Consider the following 17,269-nt stretch of genomic DNA (forward strand, 5'->3'; position numbering starts at 1 on the left):
ACTGCTGATCACTCTGCCACCTTGGGGATCAGAGAGGGTTACAGTTAGGGTTTTCATGTGTACACAAACAAGGCAATGTTAGGTACAGCAAGACAATTAAGGAGGAATGGGGGTGGCTAGCTTGCAATCAGCCATCAGAAGCAATTTCTCGGTTAAACAAACTTGTATAATGTCCAAATATTCATTTTTGGTTAGCATGGTAACAGAGACAGTGTCACTTTCCTGTTTGAGAAAAATGGGCATTGGATGTCTCCCTCTGCTGTTTTTTTTGCTGCTAACGATGGTTTTCGCTCTGGTTAATTTGAAGGTTGAGTCAAAGTTTGACAAAATTTACAGCTACCAATAATTTGCCAACCGATCTATTTACATATTGCAGTTAGATAATAAATATAAACACACATCAATTGATGAGTGTGATGAGTTCCTATTTTATTCTATTTTATTCTATTATATGTTATATGTCATGTCTATATTACACTGTGGGACTGCAAGAAACGGCATTTCGAATTTTCTGTATGCATAACACATGTGGAAACTTTGACAATAAAGTGAACTTTGAACTTTGAACTTTGAACTTTGATGATTTCGGTCAATCTATCTAAAACGGAGATTTTAGCTAACCTAGCATCTAAGTTAGCCGATACTTCCAAATTTTCGTCTATTCTGATTGGTTGATTTTCTTCTATTCCTGTTGCTAAGTAACGTTAAGTAATATGATACAATCATATGCATCCTGCTATTTTAAGCTCCTTTATGGTTTCAAAATGTAATTTGCCTCACAGACCATTATTTGCAAACGACTTTCATTTCTTTGGTGACATTTATCTCGCATAACTGTCATGTTTGTGTCAAATTATGGTGGGGGATTTATGTAAAACTAAAAATATCACAGGAAACAAAAAACATAAATCGCTACTTAGTGAATACCCGTGGTGAGATAGAAACGAAGAGTAATTATAATTTACGATGAGAGAAACATGTTTATCCTCTCTCATCATTCAGAACAGATATATACAATACAGTACAGATTACATTAACGTTATAACCTATAAAATCTCCTCAAAGGTTTCCGTAGTTTTAGGCGATACCATCAGCATACCATGCATATAGGGTGTTATTATGGCTTGGATCCGTGTGCACTCCGCGTTTTCTTAACATTATGCATGGATATACATAATACAGTCTTTAAAATCGAAAATTCTACAAAGACAATTTACCATGTTGAAGAGCGGCACAGCGTGACGACCAATTTACACTTGTTCATAACACACCCCCATCTAATACAATGGTATAGTCCCAGAGGTAGGAAAGACCTGTAAGTGAGAGAAATCAAGCCTGTGACAGCGGAGAAACTTGAGTTTTACAACAAATAAATACCGAACAGAGGTACGTACTATTCAAAAGTCCACGATTGACCTCAACAACCTGTTTTGTTTAACAACAGCACCATGTTTTGCCGAGCTGTCAGTATAAATGTGGGGACATTGCAAAGAAGATGACCATTTGCTAGCGATAGCTGAGCTATCGTTAGCTTCCTGCTAGCTGACTAACAGCCTCAAAACTGCTGGGACCTGAACAGGAAGAAGTAGCATGCTAGCTAGAAGCTAGCTAGCCATCCTATTTTGGGATTGGCATTCCGCTAGCTAGTAACCTTAACTTGGCTGCCTTTATCATGACTGTAAGAAGGCTGTGTATTTAGTAACGTTGACACTTCGTTTTGAAAGACGGATACTGGCATATGTGAATTGGATAGCAGAAAACTGCATGAGGATGTTGCAGTGGTTTCACTGACGTGAAATCAACTGGTATGAATGACGAGAAACAACACAGGGCCTAGTTTATCCTACTTGCAGGTGATCTGTGATTCTTCTGACACAGACATAGAAGTCTATATATTTTTTATATGTAACAGTCTCTTGGTAAGTTGCACAGCTAACGTTACATTAATTGACATCTGATGGTTGTCTCAATGTGTTCACTGTTGATGAACGTTAGCATTGCCTCCATGAACTTGAGTCAAATGTTTATCTCATCTGTTGCTACTGTAGTAATGTGAGCAGCTGTTTTATCAGAGACTTAAGTCTGTTGATGTACATGTTCACTTTGCTCTTTATCCTTACATCTATTTAATGTAGTTACTCTTGATTAAGACTTTTTTTTGGTTTTGTTATTTAAACAAACAAACACATTTTTGCTTAATATTGTTACTACTATTTACAGTGCCAAGAGCTTCATAAAAATACCATGAAGATGTTTTCCATAATTATGTTTATTGGTGTATTGTGTCACCTTGCTAAGGATGCATGTGTATTTCTTTTTTTTTATGCTACTGCTTACGCCTGGTTCACTAATAATATCAACATAATTATTTAGGAACTGAATTGAAGAGTTCCTATATTTTTTTAATTCCTTTACTCACTTCTGTATTCCTGCTTTTCTGTTTTTCTATCAGACTGAAAGAGAAACGGTACAATGTCCTTAAAGCCGCGGGTGGTGGACTTTGACGAGACATGGAACAAGCTACTGACGACAATCAAGGCTGTTGTGATGCTCGACTATGTGGAGAGAGCCACCTGGAACGATCGGTTCTCGTATCCTATGCCAACTTGCTCCATATTGAAATTTAAACTACAACACAAGATTTTTTTTAGAACAGGGTTCATGGACAGAAAGTCATCCAGCTGCTTAGTGCAGTGAAGCAGGTGCCAGCTTGTGTATATTTGTTATGTATTTGATTTTAAACACCAAATATGGCTAATTAAGAAAGGCAGATCAGTTTTTCAAAGAGTTGTTATTGATATGTTCAGTGTCAGTTGTGAAATGAGCCGGGCAGACAGCAAGCATTAAACTATTCATTTATTTGCAGAGAATCGCAGCATAAGCCGTATCTAGTATTGCATACTACATCTCTATTAACTGTATATTAACATCTAAACATCATGGAACCACATTTGTGCTCATTTCTATCCTAAATTCCCACACCAGCGACATTTATGCCTTGTGCGTTGCATACCCAGAGCCTTTGGGTGAGAGATTATACACAGAGACCAAGGTGTTTCTTGAGAATCATGTTCGGCGTTGTACAAGGTAAGCACTAGCGAAAAGCATTTTTATTTCTGCATGATGTCTTCTTTCCATAACGCATGTAACGCTTGTGTGTGTGTATTTTCAGAAAGTCTTGGATTCGGAGGAGAAGGTTTTAGTGATGTACCACAGATACTGGGATGAGTACAGCAAAGGAGCTGACTACATGGACTGCTTGTACAGGTAGCATTGCCTTAACCTTGCTTGAATTCACAATGGTGTTGGAATGGTTGGCTACTTCGTTATGTTGTTTATTTTGGCATATTTTTCAAGTACAAATGAAGGACGTGTCCATAGTGAAGCTGCTGTTGGCTGTTGTTATTGTGGTGTGTTGGACTCCAACTTCTAGCAGAAGTCGTGAGCCAAAGCTGGTGTCTGTCTTTGTCCTTCTTGGCTCTTCCAAGTTGGCTCCGTGTGTCAAGTTCCTGAGATGCAGGACGGTCTCGTTCTATCACAAGCTCACATCAAGTTTTTGTACACTTGTAAAATTACCTTGAAAGCGCGGTGGCGTTTCCTGATCCATTAAAACTCAATACTCCCTTGGAGAGCTTTCAGATCTATTTATAAGTTACCAGACTGTCATACATATGCCTTTTGTAATTTATTATGTCAGCGAGAGTGAGAGAGAGAGGGCGGCTCTTGGCTTTAGTGGTGACATAGCTGTGTTGAGTTCTTAATATAGAAGAGGCTCGCCTATTATCTTCATCTGATGTCTGTGAATATACATGTTTATGTTCGCATCTTGTCAAACACAAATCACCCTGTTGTGGAGGTTGGACTGAAGTGCCAACTGAATCACGTGATACCCAACACGAGCAGTTGTATTTGCAGTCCTTGGACACTTGATGCTGGTGTTTAATGCTCGTCAAAGATCGATGGCTTGAGGGACGTCGGGTTGAATGTGATTGCCGTACTGCTGATGGAGGCATAGGGTGCAGCGAGATGTTAGGTTACTCTCTATTGGGGAGCAGAAGTTATAGACAGAACATTTTGTTCCCTTCATGGTCATATATTCACACCCTGTAGAGCAGCCACCAAACCCGAGTCAAACCTCCAGCACACTAGTGCATCACAGACCCAGTGAAGGACAGAATGAGCCACTGAAGGGACTGTCACATCCAGACACTCATGTGCAGCGATGACCAAACAGTCCCAGAAACCCCCTTTGAACAAAACCCATGATGCCTTGCCCCTGTTCAAATGCACCCTCACACCTTGAGGCAGTGGAAGACCCTTGCTGTTGTTGGCCAGCGGGATAGCCTCGACAATCCAGCGAGAAAGCCGCTATTTAGACGGGGCTTTGCATTTGTCCGGATTAGCAAAACAGACAAACAACTGGGCACACAAGCGCACACTGCGAGTGTTGTCTATGTGAGCGTGAAGCGCACACACACAGGACACAGGGCAAAAAAGCCGTATGCGCTCAAAAGCCACAGAGATAATGGCTGCAGGGATAGTTCAAGGCCGATACGCCGCATTCGGGCACAATGTAACCTTGGAGCCATTTGAAGCGAAGTGGGTACAAGAGGGATGAAGAGATAACAGAATCAATGGGCCGCGAGGAGCCTCAAGCTCCAACGCCAAATCTCCTGAGGGAGCTCTGGGGTTAGCGGTGGACTGTCCTTTTAAAAAACGCAATAGGTTGGAAACGGCGCATATTTCCAGCTCTGGAAAGAAAGTTACTCGAAGGCTATGCCTCGAAATCTCAGAAACTGCCTGTGAGCCGAGTGTATCGCCACGTAAGCGTCTGCAAGATCTGTGGTTGTAAAGCAATCCCTCGGTCTGATCACGATCTGAGCGTTTTGAACTTGTAATGTTGAGTAGGTAGGTAGGTAGTAGTTCAACACTCTCGGGTCCAGAATAGGACCTAGTCGTCCTTGGGATAACAAATCTCGAATTGTTCCAGAAAAAGCCCGAATGATGTGAAACTGCTTTCAATGGAGGGATTTGATATGATGTTCATGATGAAGTGGATCCAGCCTTTACTTTATCAGAGGTGGTGAAGTAAACTAGTGTGTGGTCAATGAGCCACACAATGGGGAGATTTATTCCTGATAATAAGTTATAGTATTATTATCAGTTTTTTTTTTTTTCTCACAATATTATTACTTCATACTCTCATATGAGCTGTTAAAGTCCATAGTCTTTAAATTAATTCAAATGAATGAACGTGAATAGATGCCACATGCACATGTAATAAGGTTAATGACAAAAAAGAGGAGGGAAGAGTAATTCCTGTCCAGTTGATCAAGTTGATCTACAGGAGAATAAATATTTGAAAGCAACACAGAATGTCTGAGAGCCTTACTGTATTATATTCCATTATATTTTTACATTTGGAATCGTTACCTGGCTCATCATTTTGTGTTTTCCTTTACATGAATAAATACATTTCCACTATAAATTGAAGAATTGAAGTGTCTTTACGCTCATAATGTTCTGGGCCCCACCGACGTTAATACCAAACCTACGCTGATGGGAGCTGCACATCATTTTAAGGTGGACTAACTCAGCCTGCATAGACCAGCTGTGGTGAAAGCCATCACAATACGTGTGTCAGTCTGTATGTGGTAGATATCCTGCGAAGTCACTCCTCGCTTCCTTTTGAGAAATGTTGAGACACCAGCAGAGATGTGTTGAGACACAAGTTCAGTCTGATGCATTTCAACATCGGAGTGCGTGCCGGATGAACAAGTGACATCGGTCCTCACGCCGATGCGCTGTGTGTTTTTGTGTGGATTATCAGAGCTCTTTCATTTGATCCACGGTGAACATGTCTGACATATGATTCATGCAAGATTAAGACGGGATTCTTCCGTAAATATAATCTGATTTGAATACAGATATGAATAACCTGCGTTTGACCAGTCAATGAAACCAATGTTGGATCGAAACACATGGATGTGTTCCATCGGCGCAGTTCCACAGTTTCCCTGTGACTATTGGGAAACCATTGTGTGTCACTGGAAACCAGGAAGTTGTCTGTAAGGAATACTACATCCATAATGTGTCGTGGTGTTGAGAACAGAGCTCCCATAAGTAGCTGCCATTTGTAAACAAACGGCAGAAAAGACTTCTTGATATACCGTGTCTCATGCTCGTGTTTAATATATTATAAAATCAGGTATTTTCTCTTTGATATTCGTAAATACAAATGCCTTTATGTGTGCCTCTGGCTTATTCACTGTCCAGCAATCCTGGAGAGTTCGTTTTTTTGCTTTCATTGGCTCACCTGACACTCAGCAGGCACAGAGCGAGTGAGTCACCAAAGAATGTCAGTCTCACGCAGCCCTCCATGAACTCAACTTGTAACTAGAGGCCCACGCACGAGATATTAGACGACACCTCCTCAAACTCCTCTGGATGCAGTTGATACCCTAACATCTTGACCTCCTACCCCACTCTGCTCAGGTACCTCAACACTCAGTTCATCAAGAAGAACAAGCTAACAGAAGCAGACCTGCAGTACGGCTACGGGGGAGTGGACATGAACGAGCCGCTCATGGAGATCGGAGAGGTATTGGATATGGACACTTATGCCCCAATTAGGGTTGTTTAATATGAGTAGGGCTGGAAACACAATAACTGATAACAACAAGCACATTCTAACTCAGATTTATCCAGATTTATTCATTCAGTATTTGTCAAGTTCACACAATAGTATACAAAACCATGTGGTTATTTCTAACAGACGATTTCTTCTATATTTTGTATTAATTGAATGACCAGAAACCGTGCTACATCGTGATATATATATATATATATGTGTATATATGGTAGTTGAGGTATGAAAATGACACACGTGGTGATAGACTTTGTCCGTGTCGCACAGCCCGACATGAAAGGAAGGAGAGCACGTGCACAGATTGATTGAGTTGCACCCTGCCACAGATCTGTTTACACCGCTGTTACATGCTGCCTTTTCATTCGTCTTTGCAGCTGGCGCTCGATATGTGGAGGAAGCTCATGATCGAGCCCCTTCAAGCTGTCCTGATCCGGATGTTGCTGAATGAAATCAAAAAGTATGTTTTTCACACAATTTGAGCCACAATTGGTGACCAAGATGAATATGTCTGGCTCTCTGCAGGGGTAGAGATAAGAGAGACACTTTCACACTGTTCATGTCTGGATTCCTCGTGTCTTCCAGTGATCGTTGTGGGGAGAACCCTAACCAGAAGGTAATCCACGGGGTCATCAACTCCTTTGTTCATGTTGAACAGTACAAGAAGAAGTTTCCACTAAAGGTGAGGCAACAAATAGTCCCCCAGAGGATTACAATTGTTTGCATTGTGGTTTTATATCGGGTTATTTATGCAGCCAAAATTCAAAGACAATTTTGTTGTTTTTTGTTGGCTGCTTAATGTCTTTAATTACCATCTGTGTGTTGTACAGCAGCCGTTCATATAGGCCTGTGTATGTCCGTTGATACTAAATCCTACGCGGGCCACGCCCTCTTCCTGTGTTGCAGTTTTATCAGGAAATCTTCGAAGGGCCATTTCTGACAAGAACGGGAGAGTATTACAAGCAGGAAGCCTCCAATCTCCTGCAAGAGTCCAACTGCTCACAGTATATGGAGAAGGTAGGAGAGATGGACGGATAAAGCCTGCACATCAGTGTGTGTGTGTGTGCGTGCGTGTGTGTGTGCGTGTGTGTGTGTGTGTGTGTGTGTGTGTGTGTGTACGTACACGTGTGTGTGTACATCAGCATCCATCAGATGAGTACATTCACCCAGGGCCAGTTTGTGTGTGTGTATATGAACTGGCAGATCATGTCAGTCCAGTGACATAATAGTTTTAATCTGAGTATTAGCTCGCTAAGGCTGAGATCACAGACCCCTGGGCGACTTCAGCTTCCATGTCTCTCTCTCTCGCTCTCTCTCTGTCTGTCTCTGTCTCTCTCTCTGTCTGTCTCTCTCGCTCTCTCTCTGTCTGTCTCTCTCGCTCTCTCTCTGTCTGTCTCTGTCTCTCTCTGTCTGTCTCTGTCTCTCTCTTTCTGTTTGTCTGTGTCTCTGTCTCGCTCTGTGTCTCTCTCTGGCTATCTCTCTCTCTCTCTCTCTTTCATTCATTCGAGTAATAATCAGCTGTCTCTGATAGATCCCCCCCCCCCCCAGCGTTCTAACAGGATCATTATTAAACTGTTATCCAGGCATTAGGGCATTGTGTGATATGACTGCGAAAGAGCAGCAACAGACGCTGTAGTACAGTCACTAACTGTCTGGACAGCGTCAGTCTCAGCTGCTTATCTGACCCAGTTTTAACTGTGAGGAGGCAGCTTATTCTCTTGTTGCCTTCATGACTTTTACATGTGTGTGTGTGTGTGCGCGTGCGTTGTGTTGAATCTGAACCTATTCATATCATGTCCCTCTCTCTTCCTCCAGGTGTTAGGGCGGTTGAAAGACGAAGAGATGAGATGTCGGAAGTACCTGCACCCCAGCTCCTATGCCAAAGTCATCCATGAATGCCAGCAGAGGATGGTGGCGGATCATCTGCAGTTCCTGCACGGGGAGTGCCAGAGCATTATTCGGCAGGAGAAGAGAGAGGGTCAGTGCAGCGCGGGCCCCTCTGTGTCCTGATGCGTCATCTGTTTTTGTGTGAAACAAATGGTTCTATGTACACACATTGAGTTTTGTGTTGTTTTTGTCCAGACATGGCCAACATGTACACCCTGTTGCGGTCCGTGTCCAACGGGCTGCCCCACATGATCCAGGAGCTGCAGGTCCACATCCACAACGAGGGCATCCGAGGCACCAGTAACCTCTCTCAGGAAAACGTTAGTACTCCAGCAGTGTGTGTGTCTGTTGGACGTACAGAATCGTGGATTTTCAAGCTGCTGCAAGTTGTACCGCTGGAGCTCAAAGGCGGCTTGATTTGACCGCTTAATCTCTTTTAAAATAATGATTTTGTCTGTTAGTTTTAGCTGCAAGGCATTTGAATGCAACCTTTTGTCTCGCTCTTCCGGCTTCCCCTAGATGCCAACCCTGTTTGTGGAGTCGGTGCTGGAGGTTCACAGTAAATTAGTTCAGCTCATAAACACAGTTCTAAACGGAGATCAGCACTTCATGAGTGCACTCGATAAGGTAACTGAACAGCATACGGTACTCACAACAGTTACTCGATTGAAAACGTGAGGTTGTGTTTTCCTTGTGTACTTTCTGTAACTGCATATAACTACAGTTCTAAATGTGTTAAAGTATAACTATGTACACGTGGTGATGTGTTTTTCTCAGTTGGACTGAATGTGTTTATTTGATGTCTCTTGCTCTCTCTCAGGCTTTGACGTCCGTGGTGAACTTCAGGGAGCCCAAGTCCATCTGTAAAGCCCCTGAACTTGTAAGTACACACGCTCGCATACAAACACACACACACACACACACACACACACACACAGTGTTACACACAGTGCCCTGACCAGGTCGTGTCCCTCCTGGTGTGTCTGTGCAGCTGGCGAAATACTGTGACAATCTGCTGAAAAAGTCTGCAAAGGGAATGACGGAGAACGAGGTGGAGGACAAGCTGACGAGCTTCATCACGGTGTTCAAGTACATAGACGACAAGGACATTTTTCAAAAGGTGACCAGAGTTCCTCTGATGCTGCAGTATTATTAAAACCATGACTAGGAGGGTGGTTTAGTCCATTAGTTGGGTCCGTATTGTCTTCAAAGAGTCATTCTGTTTTTCAAGTTCTGGCTTTTCTTTCCCACAGTTTTATGCCAGAATGCTAGCGAAGCGGTTAATACACGGTTTATCATTGTCAATGGACTCAGAAGAAGCCATGATCAACAAACTAAAGGTAAATGCAAAGCTGAGCCTTAGTAACTACGGTTTGCAACATGTCTGAACGGAAGGGGTCATAAAGAAGAAACCATATCCAACATTCTCCTGATTTTATTTTTATTTTTTTACAGCAAGCTTGTGGCTACGAGTTCACGAGCAAACTGCACAGAATGTACACAGACATGAGCGTACTTTATGTGTCACAGGATACGTTTTGTGACTATAATATGTAATTTATAATAGCAGTGTACTAAGAATAGGCCACCTAGCAATTGTTTTTTGTTTTTATTTAACAGGTGAGTGATTGCTGTTTATCCCTGGATTATGACATGTCATGGACCCAAACATGGACATCTGTCATTTCCTTCGGACTCATATTTGTGAGTGCCAGTTAATTACACGATCTTGCCTCATGACGGACGAATCCACCGCGGCTTTGCTTTGCCTGTGACAGAGTGCTGCTCATACTAAAGGATCGGGCGTGGTGCTGCAGTGCAGCCTGCTGGTACTGCACCTGCATTGCATTTAATGAGACTACATACACTCACGGTACACCCTGCCTCAGGTGTTTAAGAAAAGACGTTTCAAAGCTGCTTCAAATTCTGCAAACCAAGATAAGAGACTGAAGCATTTTGCACATTACAGCCAAACCAAACTATGTAATGGACAGTGACGATGATGTGTTTTAATTGCGGCTGTCTATAACACAAAGCACTCCATCTGCTGTGATTAATGCAGACATTTTTAAATATTTAAATGCAGTAGTCAATTCACTGGGACAGAATTTATTTTTCCCTGCCCATGCATTCTGCAATGTTTTTTTGTCTCTTGGAAGGCTAAAGTTGACGGTGTTTTGTTATAGACTGGACAGGAATAAGGTTTCACAATTGGCACAGGTGTTCAGTGCAGGTCTCAGTGGTATTGGATTCTTGCCCCGGTTGTTTAGTTTCCACGATGTCCACCTAACAAACTGCACATGGGGGGAGTGAGAGAGCGGGAATCACTGCACGCAAATCAAAAAATCACTGCGACAAATTCTTGAGTATTCGAGACGTTGGTTGTATCCACTAAGTCAGAGAATGCCATCAATTATTTTCTTCCACATCCACATCCATCTGTGTGTGTGGTTTATGTAAGATGTGTTCAAATACATCCCCTTCTTCCAGCATGCACTGCGCAACAACATGGTGGTCGTTCCACAGCATGCGTGTCATCTACCAAAAGATGTGAGAGGGGGGAGAGAGACATTGCTTTGGCTCGGCCGCTGACAGTCGTGGCAATCGAGTCATCTCTGAAGGGACAGCAAATCAGGTTCTAAGCAGAAGAGAGACTGAGCAAATACTTTATTAAAGCATATACATTAAAAACAATGTCAATCAGAAGGGGTGATCATCATTTTTACAGCAAGGACAGGGAGTGTTTAGAAGAAGTGTGCATGTCCTTTAAGGACATGCACACTTTAAGGAGCATTTAAGGAGCACTTTAAGGAGCATGGCCACTTGATTTTTGAGCATGGCCACTTGATTTTCGAGGCATTTGTAATATTCGTTCTTCCTTCCTCGGTACCTCCGGGCGAGGAGGAGGAGGAGGAGGAAGAGGGAGAAGAAGAAGTGTGCATGTCCTTTAAGGACATGCACACTTTAAGGAGCATTTAAGGAGCACTTTAAGTAGCATGGCCACTTGATTTTCGAGGCATTTGTAATATTCGTTCTTCCTTCCTCGGTACCTCCGGGCGAGGAGGAGGAGGAGGAGGAGGAACAGGAGGAGGAGGAGGAGGAGGAGGAGGAGGGGAGGAAGAAGAAGCATATACGCATATACATTAAAGCATATACATTAAAAACATAATTTTTACAGCAAGGACGGGGGTTTCGAAGAAGTGTTGCATGTCTTTAAGGCTCTAAGCTCCTCAATAAGGTTCTTGTTTTGATTATCAAGCATGGCCACTTGATTTTGTAGCATGGCCACTTGATTTTGGAGCCATTTGTGATATTCGTTCCGCCTTTCTCGGTACCTCCGGGCGGCTTCCCTGGAAGAAGAAGAAGAAGAAGAAGAAGAAGAAGAAGAAGAAGAAGTGTGCATGTCCTTTAAGGACATGCACACTTTAAGGAGCATTTAAAGAGCACTTTAAGGAGCATGGCCCCTTGATTTTTGAGCATGGCCACTTGATTTTCGAGGCATTTGCATTTGTAATATTCGTTCTTCCTTCCTCGGTACCTCCGGGCGAGGAGGAGGAGGAGGAGGATGAAGAGGGAGAAGAAGAAGTGTGCATGTCCTTTAAGGACATGCACACTTTAAGGAGCATTTAAGGAGCATGGCCACTTGATTTTCGAGGCATTTGTAATATTCGTTCTTCCTTCCTCGGTACCTCCGGGCGAGGAGGAGGAGGAGGAGGAGGAGGAGGAGGAGGAGGAGGAGGAGGAGGAGGAAGAAGAAGCATATACATTAAAGCATATACATTAAAAACATAATTTTTACAGCAAGGACGGGGGTTTCGAAGAAGTGTTGCATGTCTTTAAGGCTCTAAGCTCCTCAATAAGGTTCTTGTTTTGATTATCAAGCATGGCCACTTGATTTTGTAGCATGGCCACTTGATTTTGGAGCCATTTGTGATATTCGTTCCGCCTTTCTCGGTACCTCCGGGCGGCTTCCCTGGAAGAAGAAGAAGAAGAAGAAGAAGAAGAAGAAGTGTGCATGTCCTTTAAGGACATGCACACTTTAAGGAGCATTTAAGGAGCACTTTAAGGAGCATGGCCCCTTGATTTTTGAGCATGGCCACTTGATTTTCGAGGCATTTGCATTTGTAATATTCGTTCTTCCTTCCTCGGTACCTCCGGGCGAGGAGGAGGAGGAAGAGGGAGAAGAAGAAGTGTGCATGTCCTTTAAGGACATGCACACTTTAAGGAGCATTTAAGGAGCATGGCCACTTGATTTTCGAGGCATTTGTAATATTCGTTCTTCCTTCCTCGGTACCTCCGGGCGAGGAGGAGGAGGAGGAGGAGGAGGAGGAGGAGGAGGAGGAGGAGGAGGAGGAGGAGGAGGAGGAGGAGGAGGAGGAGGAGGAGGAGGAGGAGGAGGAGGAGGAGGAGGAGGAGGAGGAGGAGGAGGAAGAAGAAGAAGCATATACATTAAAGCATATACATTAAAAACATAATTTTTACAGCAAGGACGTGGGTTTCGAAGAAGTGTTGCATGTCTTTAAGGCTCTAAGCTCCTCAATAAGGTTCTTGTTTTGATTATCAAGCATGGCCACTTGATTTTGTAGCATGGCCACTTGATTTTGGAGCCATTTGTGATATTCGTTCCGCCTTTCTCGGTACCTCCGGGCGGCTTCCCTGGAAGCAAGAAGAAGAAGAAGAAGTGTGCATGTCCTTTAAGGACATGCACACTTTAAGTAGCATGGCCACTTGATTTTCGAGGCATTTGTAATATTCGTTCTTCCTTCCTCGGTACCTCCGGGCGAGGAGGAGGAGGAGGAGGAGGAGGAGGAGGAGGAGGAGGAGGAGGAGGAGGAGGAGGAGGAGGAAGAAGCATATACGCATATACATTAAAGCATATACATTAAAAACATAATTTTTACAGCAAGGACGGGGGTTTCGAAGAAGTGTTGCATGTCTTTAAGGCTCTAAGCTCCTCAATAAGGTTCTTGTTTTGATTATCAAGCATGGCCACTTGATTTTGTAGCATGGCCACTTGATTTTGGAGCCATTTGTGATATTCGTTCCGCCTTTCTCGGTACCTCCGGGCGGCTTCCCTGGAAGAAGAAGAAGAAGAAGAAGAAGAAGAAGAAGAAGTCATCATCATGAGCCACACATTCACTGATACTAATATAGCTAATGCCGGCCTGATTGATGTGGGTACGGCTGATGAGAGTGAATGGTCCTCTCTACCCGTTCTTCATCTTTGGCAAGATCACTATATATATATATATATATATATATATATATATATATATATATATATATCACTATAAATCACTATATATCATATAAAATCACTATATATATATATATATATATATAAAACTATATATATATATATATAAAACTATATATATATATATATATATATATATATATATATATATATATTATTCAAAATAATAAAGTATACTGCTTCACTTATTTTTGAAAGTGCCAACATAGTGGATCTTGGTACTTCATCCATTTGAAAAAAAACAAGCGGTTTAAAAAAACAAACACATTCCTCTTAAAACCTTTCTAACATTCTTCTTAAAAGATTTCAAACATTCTTCTTAAAACATTAAAAACATTCCTTTTAAACATTTGCAATTACTAACTTACTGCACTTGTCGTTTAATGTCCTGGTGAACTCACAGGATTACAGAATATAGCACAGAAACACGGAAGTTTCTTATCCGCTTTAGCCATCAGTGGGCAGTCTCAAACTAATGGAAAAGCTTTGTTTTGAGAGATTGTCCTTTTATGGATAGTTTGTTTCCATTTAGTTCCATCATGATCTTCTGCAGAGCTTCGAATGTGTACTTGAGCTCTGGAAGGTAGCTCAGGTTGAGAGCTTACACAAGCGCAAGCAACATTGACACCGCAAAAGGTACCTTTTCCAACTCATCTAGCACTTCCACCCCCTCCAGAATGACTCCAGCATCCTCAGGGTCATCACTGGGCTCTGCACCTTCTTTTCGAATGACAAGGATTCCAAAGACGGTCTCTGCCATGGCCGTTTGACTGCTTTCGAAATTCTGTGACAAAACAATTAACAAGGGCAATCATTTTTCACTTATTTGCATTACATCCCATTTTTATTGCACATGTTAATTTTACTGTATAAACAGCTATCAATAACTTTATTCACATAATTAAAAGACATTATGACTACCTGATATTAAATTGTTTCACTGAGCCATGGTGAGCTACTTCAATGACTAAGCCCTACCAGTGGCTTGTCTGTTACCATGAGATCAGTGGTTGTTATTCTAGCATTACTAAGGTAAATAAAAGTTTCACGTTTTTAAAGCTAATGGCAACCAAGAGGAAACCACATCTATTCCAACTGTGATCATCCCCAAATAAAGATAAAGGTAAATGAACATACCTTGTCCCTCACCAGCTTCTCTGGATCTTCGTTCAGGTAGACACAGACCTTTGAGGACGCATTCTCGTCTGACGTCAACGCTGTCAGTCTAAGTATGCAGATAAGAGAAAATATGCAAAATTAAATAACATTAGGAACACCATCTCAACCAACCAGCTTATTAATCACAATGATTAACCATGCAATATCCATGTGTGCATTAGTATGTGAACCCTTGGGATCCAGTAGCTGCTGGCGCCTATGACTTCAACTACACCTTTCCTAAAGTTTCTTATTAATCTCCCAAGGTTTTTGAATGTTCGCTACCGATCACAGCTTGGCATCGCCACCCTAATTTCAGAAATGCGTATTATTCTGGAACCTCTCAGTTCATTTTAAATTGCCATGGGGCGTTATCAACAGGTGCAGACAACCAATAAGAGCAACGGGGAAGTAAAAAAATACAAAAGCTCTACGAGTAGAATAGCCTCTCTTTAACTTTTCCATTGTTATCATACCTGGGTTATGGGTACCATGATGCTCTTGATCTTTCTCCCTTGAACTCCACCTTTCTTGGCATACACCTGGATCAGGTTTTCAGAGTGAAGATCCAGCTGGGAGAAGAACTTTGACTGCAAATTGATTGTTGTGATTCTCTTGAATTCTGCATTCACCTACACAAAAAAGAAATTAGTTTGGCTATTTTGTTGTCACTGTTGTTAGGTACACATTTGATATTGCAGTTCAGTCCGTTCAAGACATGCAAATGCACAATACACGCATCTTCAACTGCAGGGTTATCTTGAGTATGTTCATCTTCCTCAGGATTATCACAGGATTCTTGTGAAACTACACTGGTTGTAACTACTTGAAATATTTTAACGTATGTGGATTGTGTTTCCTGGTCTTGTGAGAGTGAAATGTTCCGTATACATTTGTTTGAACACTGCAACCCCCAAACATACAAGTAACAGTTTCTTGACTCTTCAAATGAGTGCAAATGTGTAAAAAAGAATCCTTCTCTGTGGAAGATCAATACAAGTGCACAAATGACAACTGAATGTTGACAATTCTAGCAGCTCCTGGGAGTTTTGTTGAAGATGGACTGTACTTAAATGAATGTGCAAAGCATTCCACGTCTTAAAAGTACATGGGCAGTTTATGTGTGGGCATGGCTAGCGCTGCCTGTGCTGTAGTCTAATATGTTTTAGTAGCTCATATCTATCAGATAGAGATACACTACACTCCATACACCTCCACATAATTTAGCTAGACCATCACACATAAGCTTTTTAACATTGGAATCGCTTGTTCAGTCACAAAAATTCACCGTTTCATGCCTGGCAGGTCAGTGAGGTTGACCAGGACAGTCTTGCAGTGGGATGGTGCAGTCAGTGAGGTTGACCAGGACACTCTAGGGGATAGCAGACACAGGACACTTTTGCAGTCAGAAGTTGCTGTAATAAAGTCAGAACAATCAATGAAGGTTAAGTTATCTTGATGAAAAAATTATTGTCAAGGAAAGTAGCAAATATTATATATTTTTCTCACTGTGACTTTCTGCTATTTGTAAAAACACAGCATATTTGTAAAGATTTATCATGTAAAAAAATATATAGATACATTTACTTCAATTATCTTTTATTAATTCAATATTATTAACAAATATAAATGTTACCCCCAAGTTAACACATCTCTTCTATCATTGGAAAGATAACCAATCGGAAAATAAATACAATCGGGCCTGTAGCAACGTCCTCGTAGTAAAAACACAGAATTCAGCATGTTCTGCGTCATAACAAGCTGCCCTTATTCACGAATAAATCATACAGACGTCTCTTCAAACTAATTCCCCTGTTATAGACAATGAGCATTCATCTGTCGTACAAAAATAACTCTTTCTGGAACATATGGTAAAACAATACTTACAGTGATAAAGTGCACGGTTACGGTGACTCTGGATTATTTAGCAATGGATGTCCACACATAGCTTATTACTACTATCGTACCTGCTTTCCTCAGGTAACGCTACTCCATGACTTTAGCTGTGGTTGGTTGTAGAGAGAGAGAGCGTGTCGCTGTCCGTAAAAACGTTGCGATATCTCGGCTCCAAAGTGTGCAACGTAGCGCGAAAGCTCTGATTTGAATCCGGTCAAATTGTATCCATATTCGGCTAATCAAACTCAGCCACCCTCACCCAAACTCTGCTAGTATTTAGCTTAGCTTAGAAAGTAAACAAGACACGCGTGTATTAACTTACGTCTGCTGCATTCGGCAGCAGTAAGAAACGGCTAACACAGGGACAGTGAATCTACACATGCGGGAGAAAGTCAAACCGACACTGAGGTCTGCAGCACACAAGT

At 41.9% G+C, this 17,269-nt stretch overlaps 1 protein-coding gene and 1 long non-coding RNA gene across 2 annotated transcripts; one reads left to right on the top strand and one right to left on the bottom strand.

Moving 5' to 3' along the window:
* Positions 1 to 1,302: 1,302 nt before the first annotated feature.
* LOC306794296 (cullin-2-like) lies at positions 1,303 to 10,719 on the top strand (the record flags this gene model as incomplete). The annotated part of the gene is given in 17 exon segments (XM_079292333.1): positions 1,303 to 1,386; positions 2,453 to 2,591; positions 2,986 to 3,074; positions 3,077 to 3,087; positions 3,173 to 3,267; positions 6,496 to 6,601; positions 7,024 to 7,106; positions 7,232 to 7,328; positions 7,553 to 7,663; positions 8,462 to 8,624; positions 8,729 to 8,853; positions 9,053 to 9,160; positions 9,354 to 9,413; positions 9,525 to 9,653; positions 9,787 to 9,873; positions 9,989 to 10,045; positions 10,693 to 10,719. Coding segments are annotated over 16 exon segments (1,467 nt in total). The 5' UTR covers positions 1,303 to 1,386; positions 2,453 to 2,472.
* Positions 10,720 to 13,450: 2,731 nt separating this feature from the next.
* On the bottom strand, positions 13,451 to 15,780 carry LOC306794043. Its single transcript, XR_013772913.1, has 4 exons — positions 15,425 to 15,780; positions 14,928 to 15,015; positions 14,431 to 14,574; positions 13,451 to 13,608 (listed from the first exon to the last, which is right to left on the bottom strand). It is a non-coding gene; the product is annotated as an uncharacterized lncRNA (long non-coding RNA).
* Between the last annotated feature and the right edge of the window lie 1,489 nt (positions 15,781 to 17,269).

The sequence above is a fragment of the Melanostigma gelatinosum genome (assembly GCF_949748355.1).
Source record: "Melanostigma gelatinosum genome assembly, chromosome: 20".
Taxonomy (NCBI): domain Eukaryota; kingdom Metazoa; phylum Chordata; class Actinopteri; order Perciformes; family Zoarcidae; genus Melanostigma; species Melanostigma gelatinosum.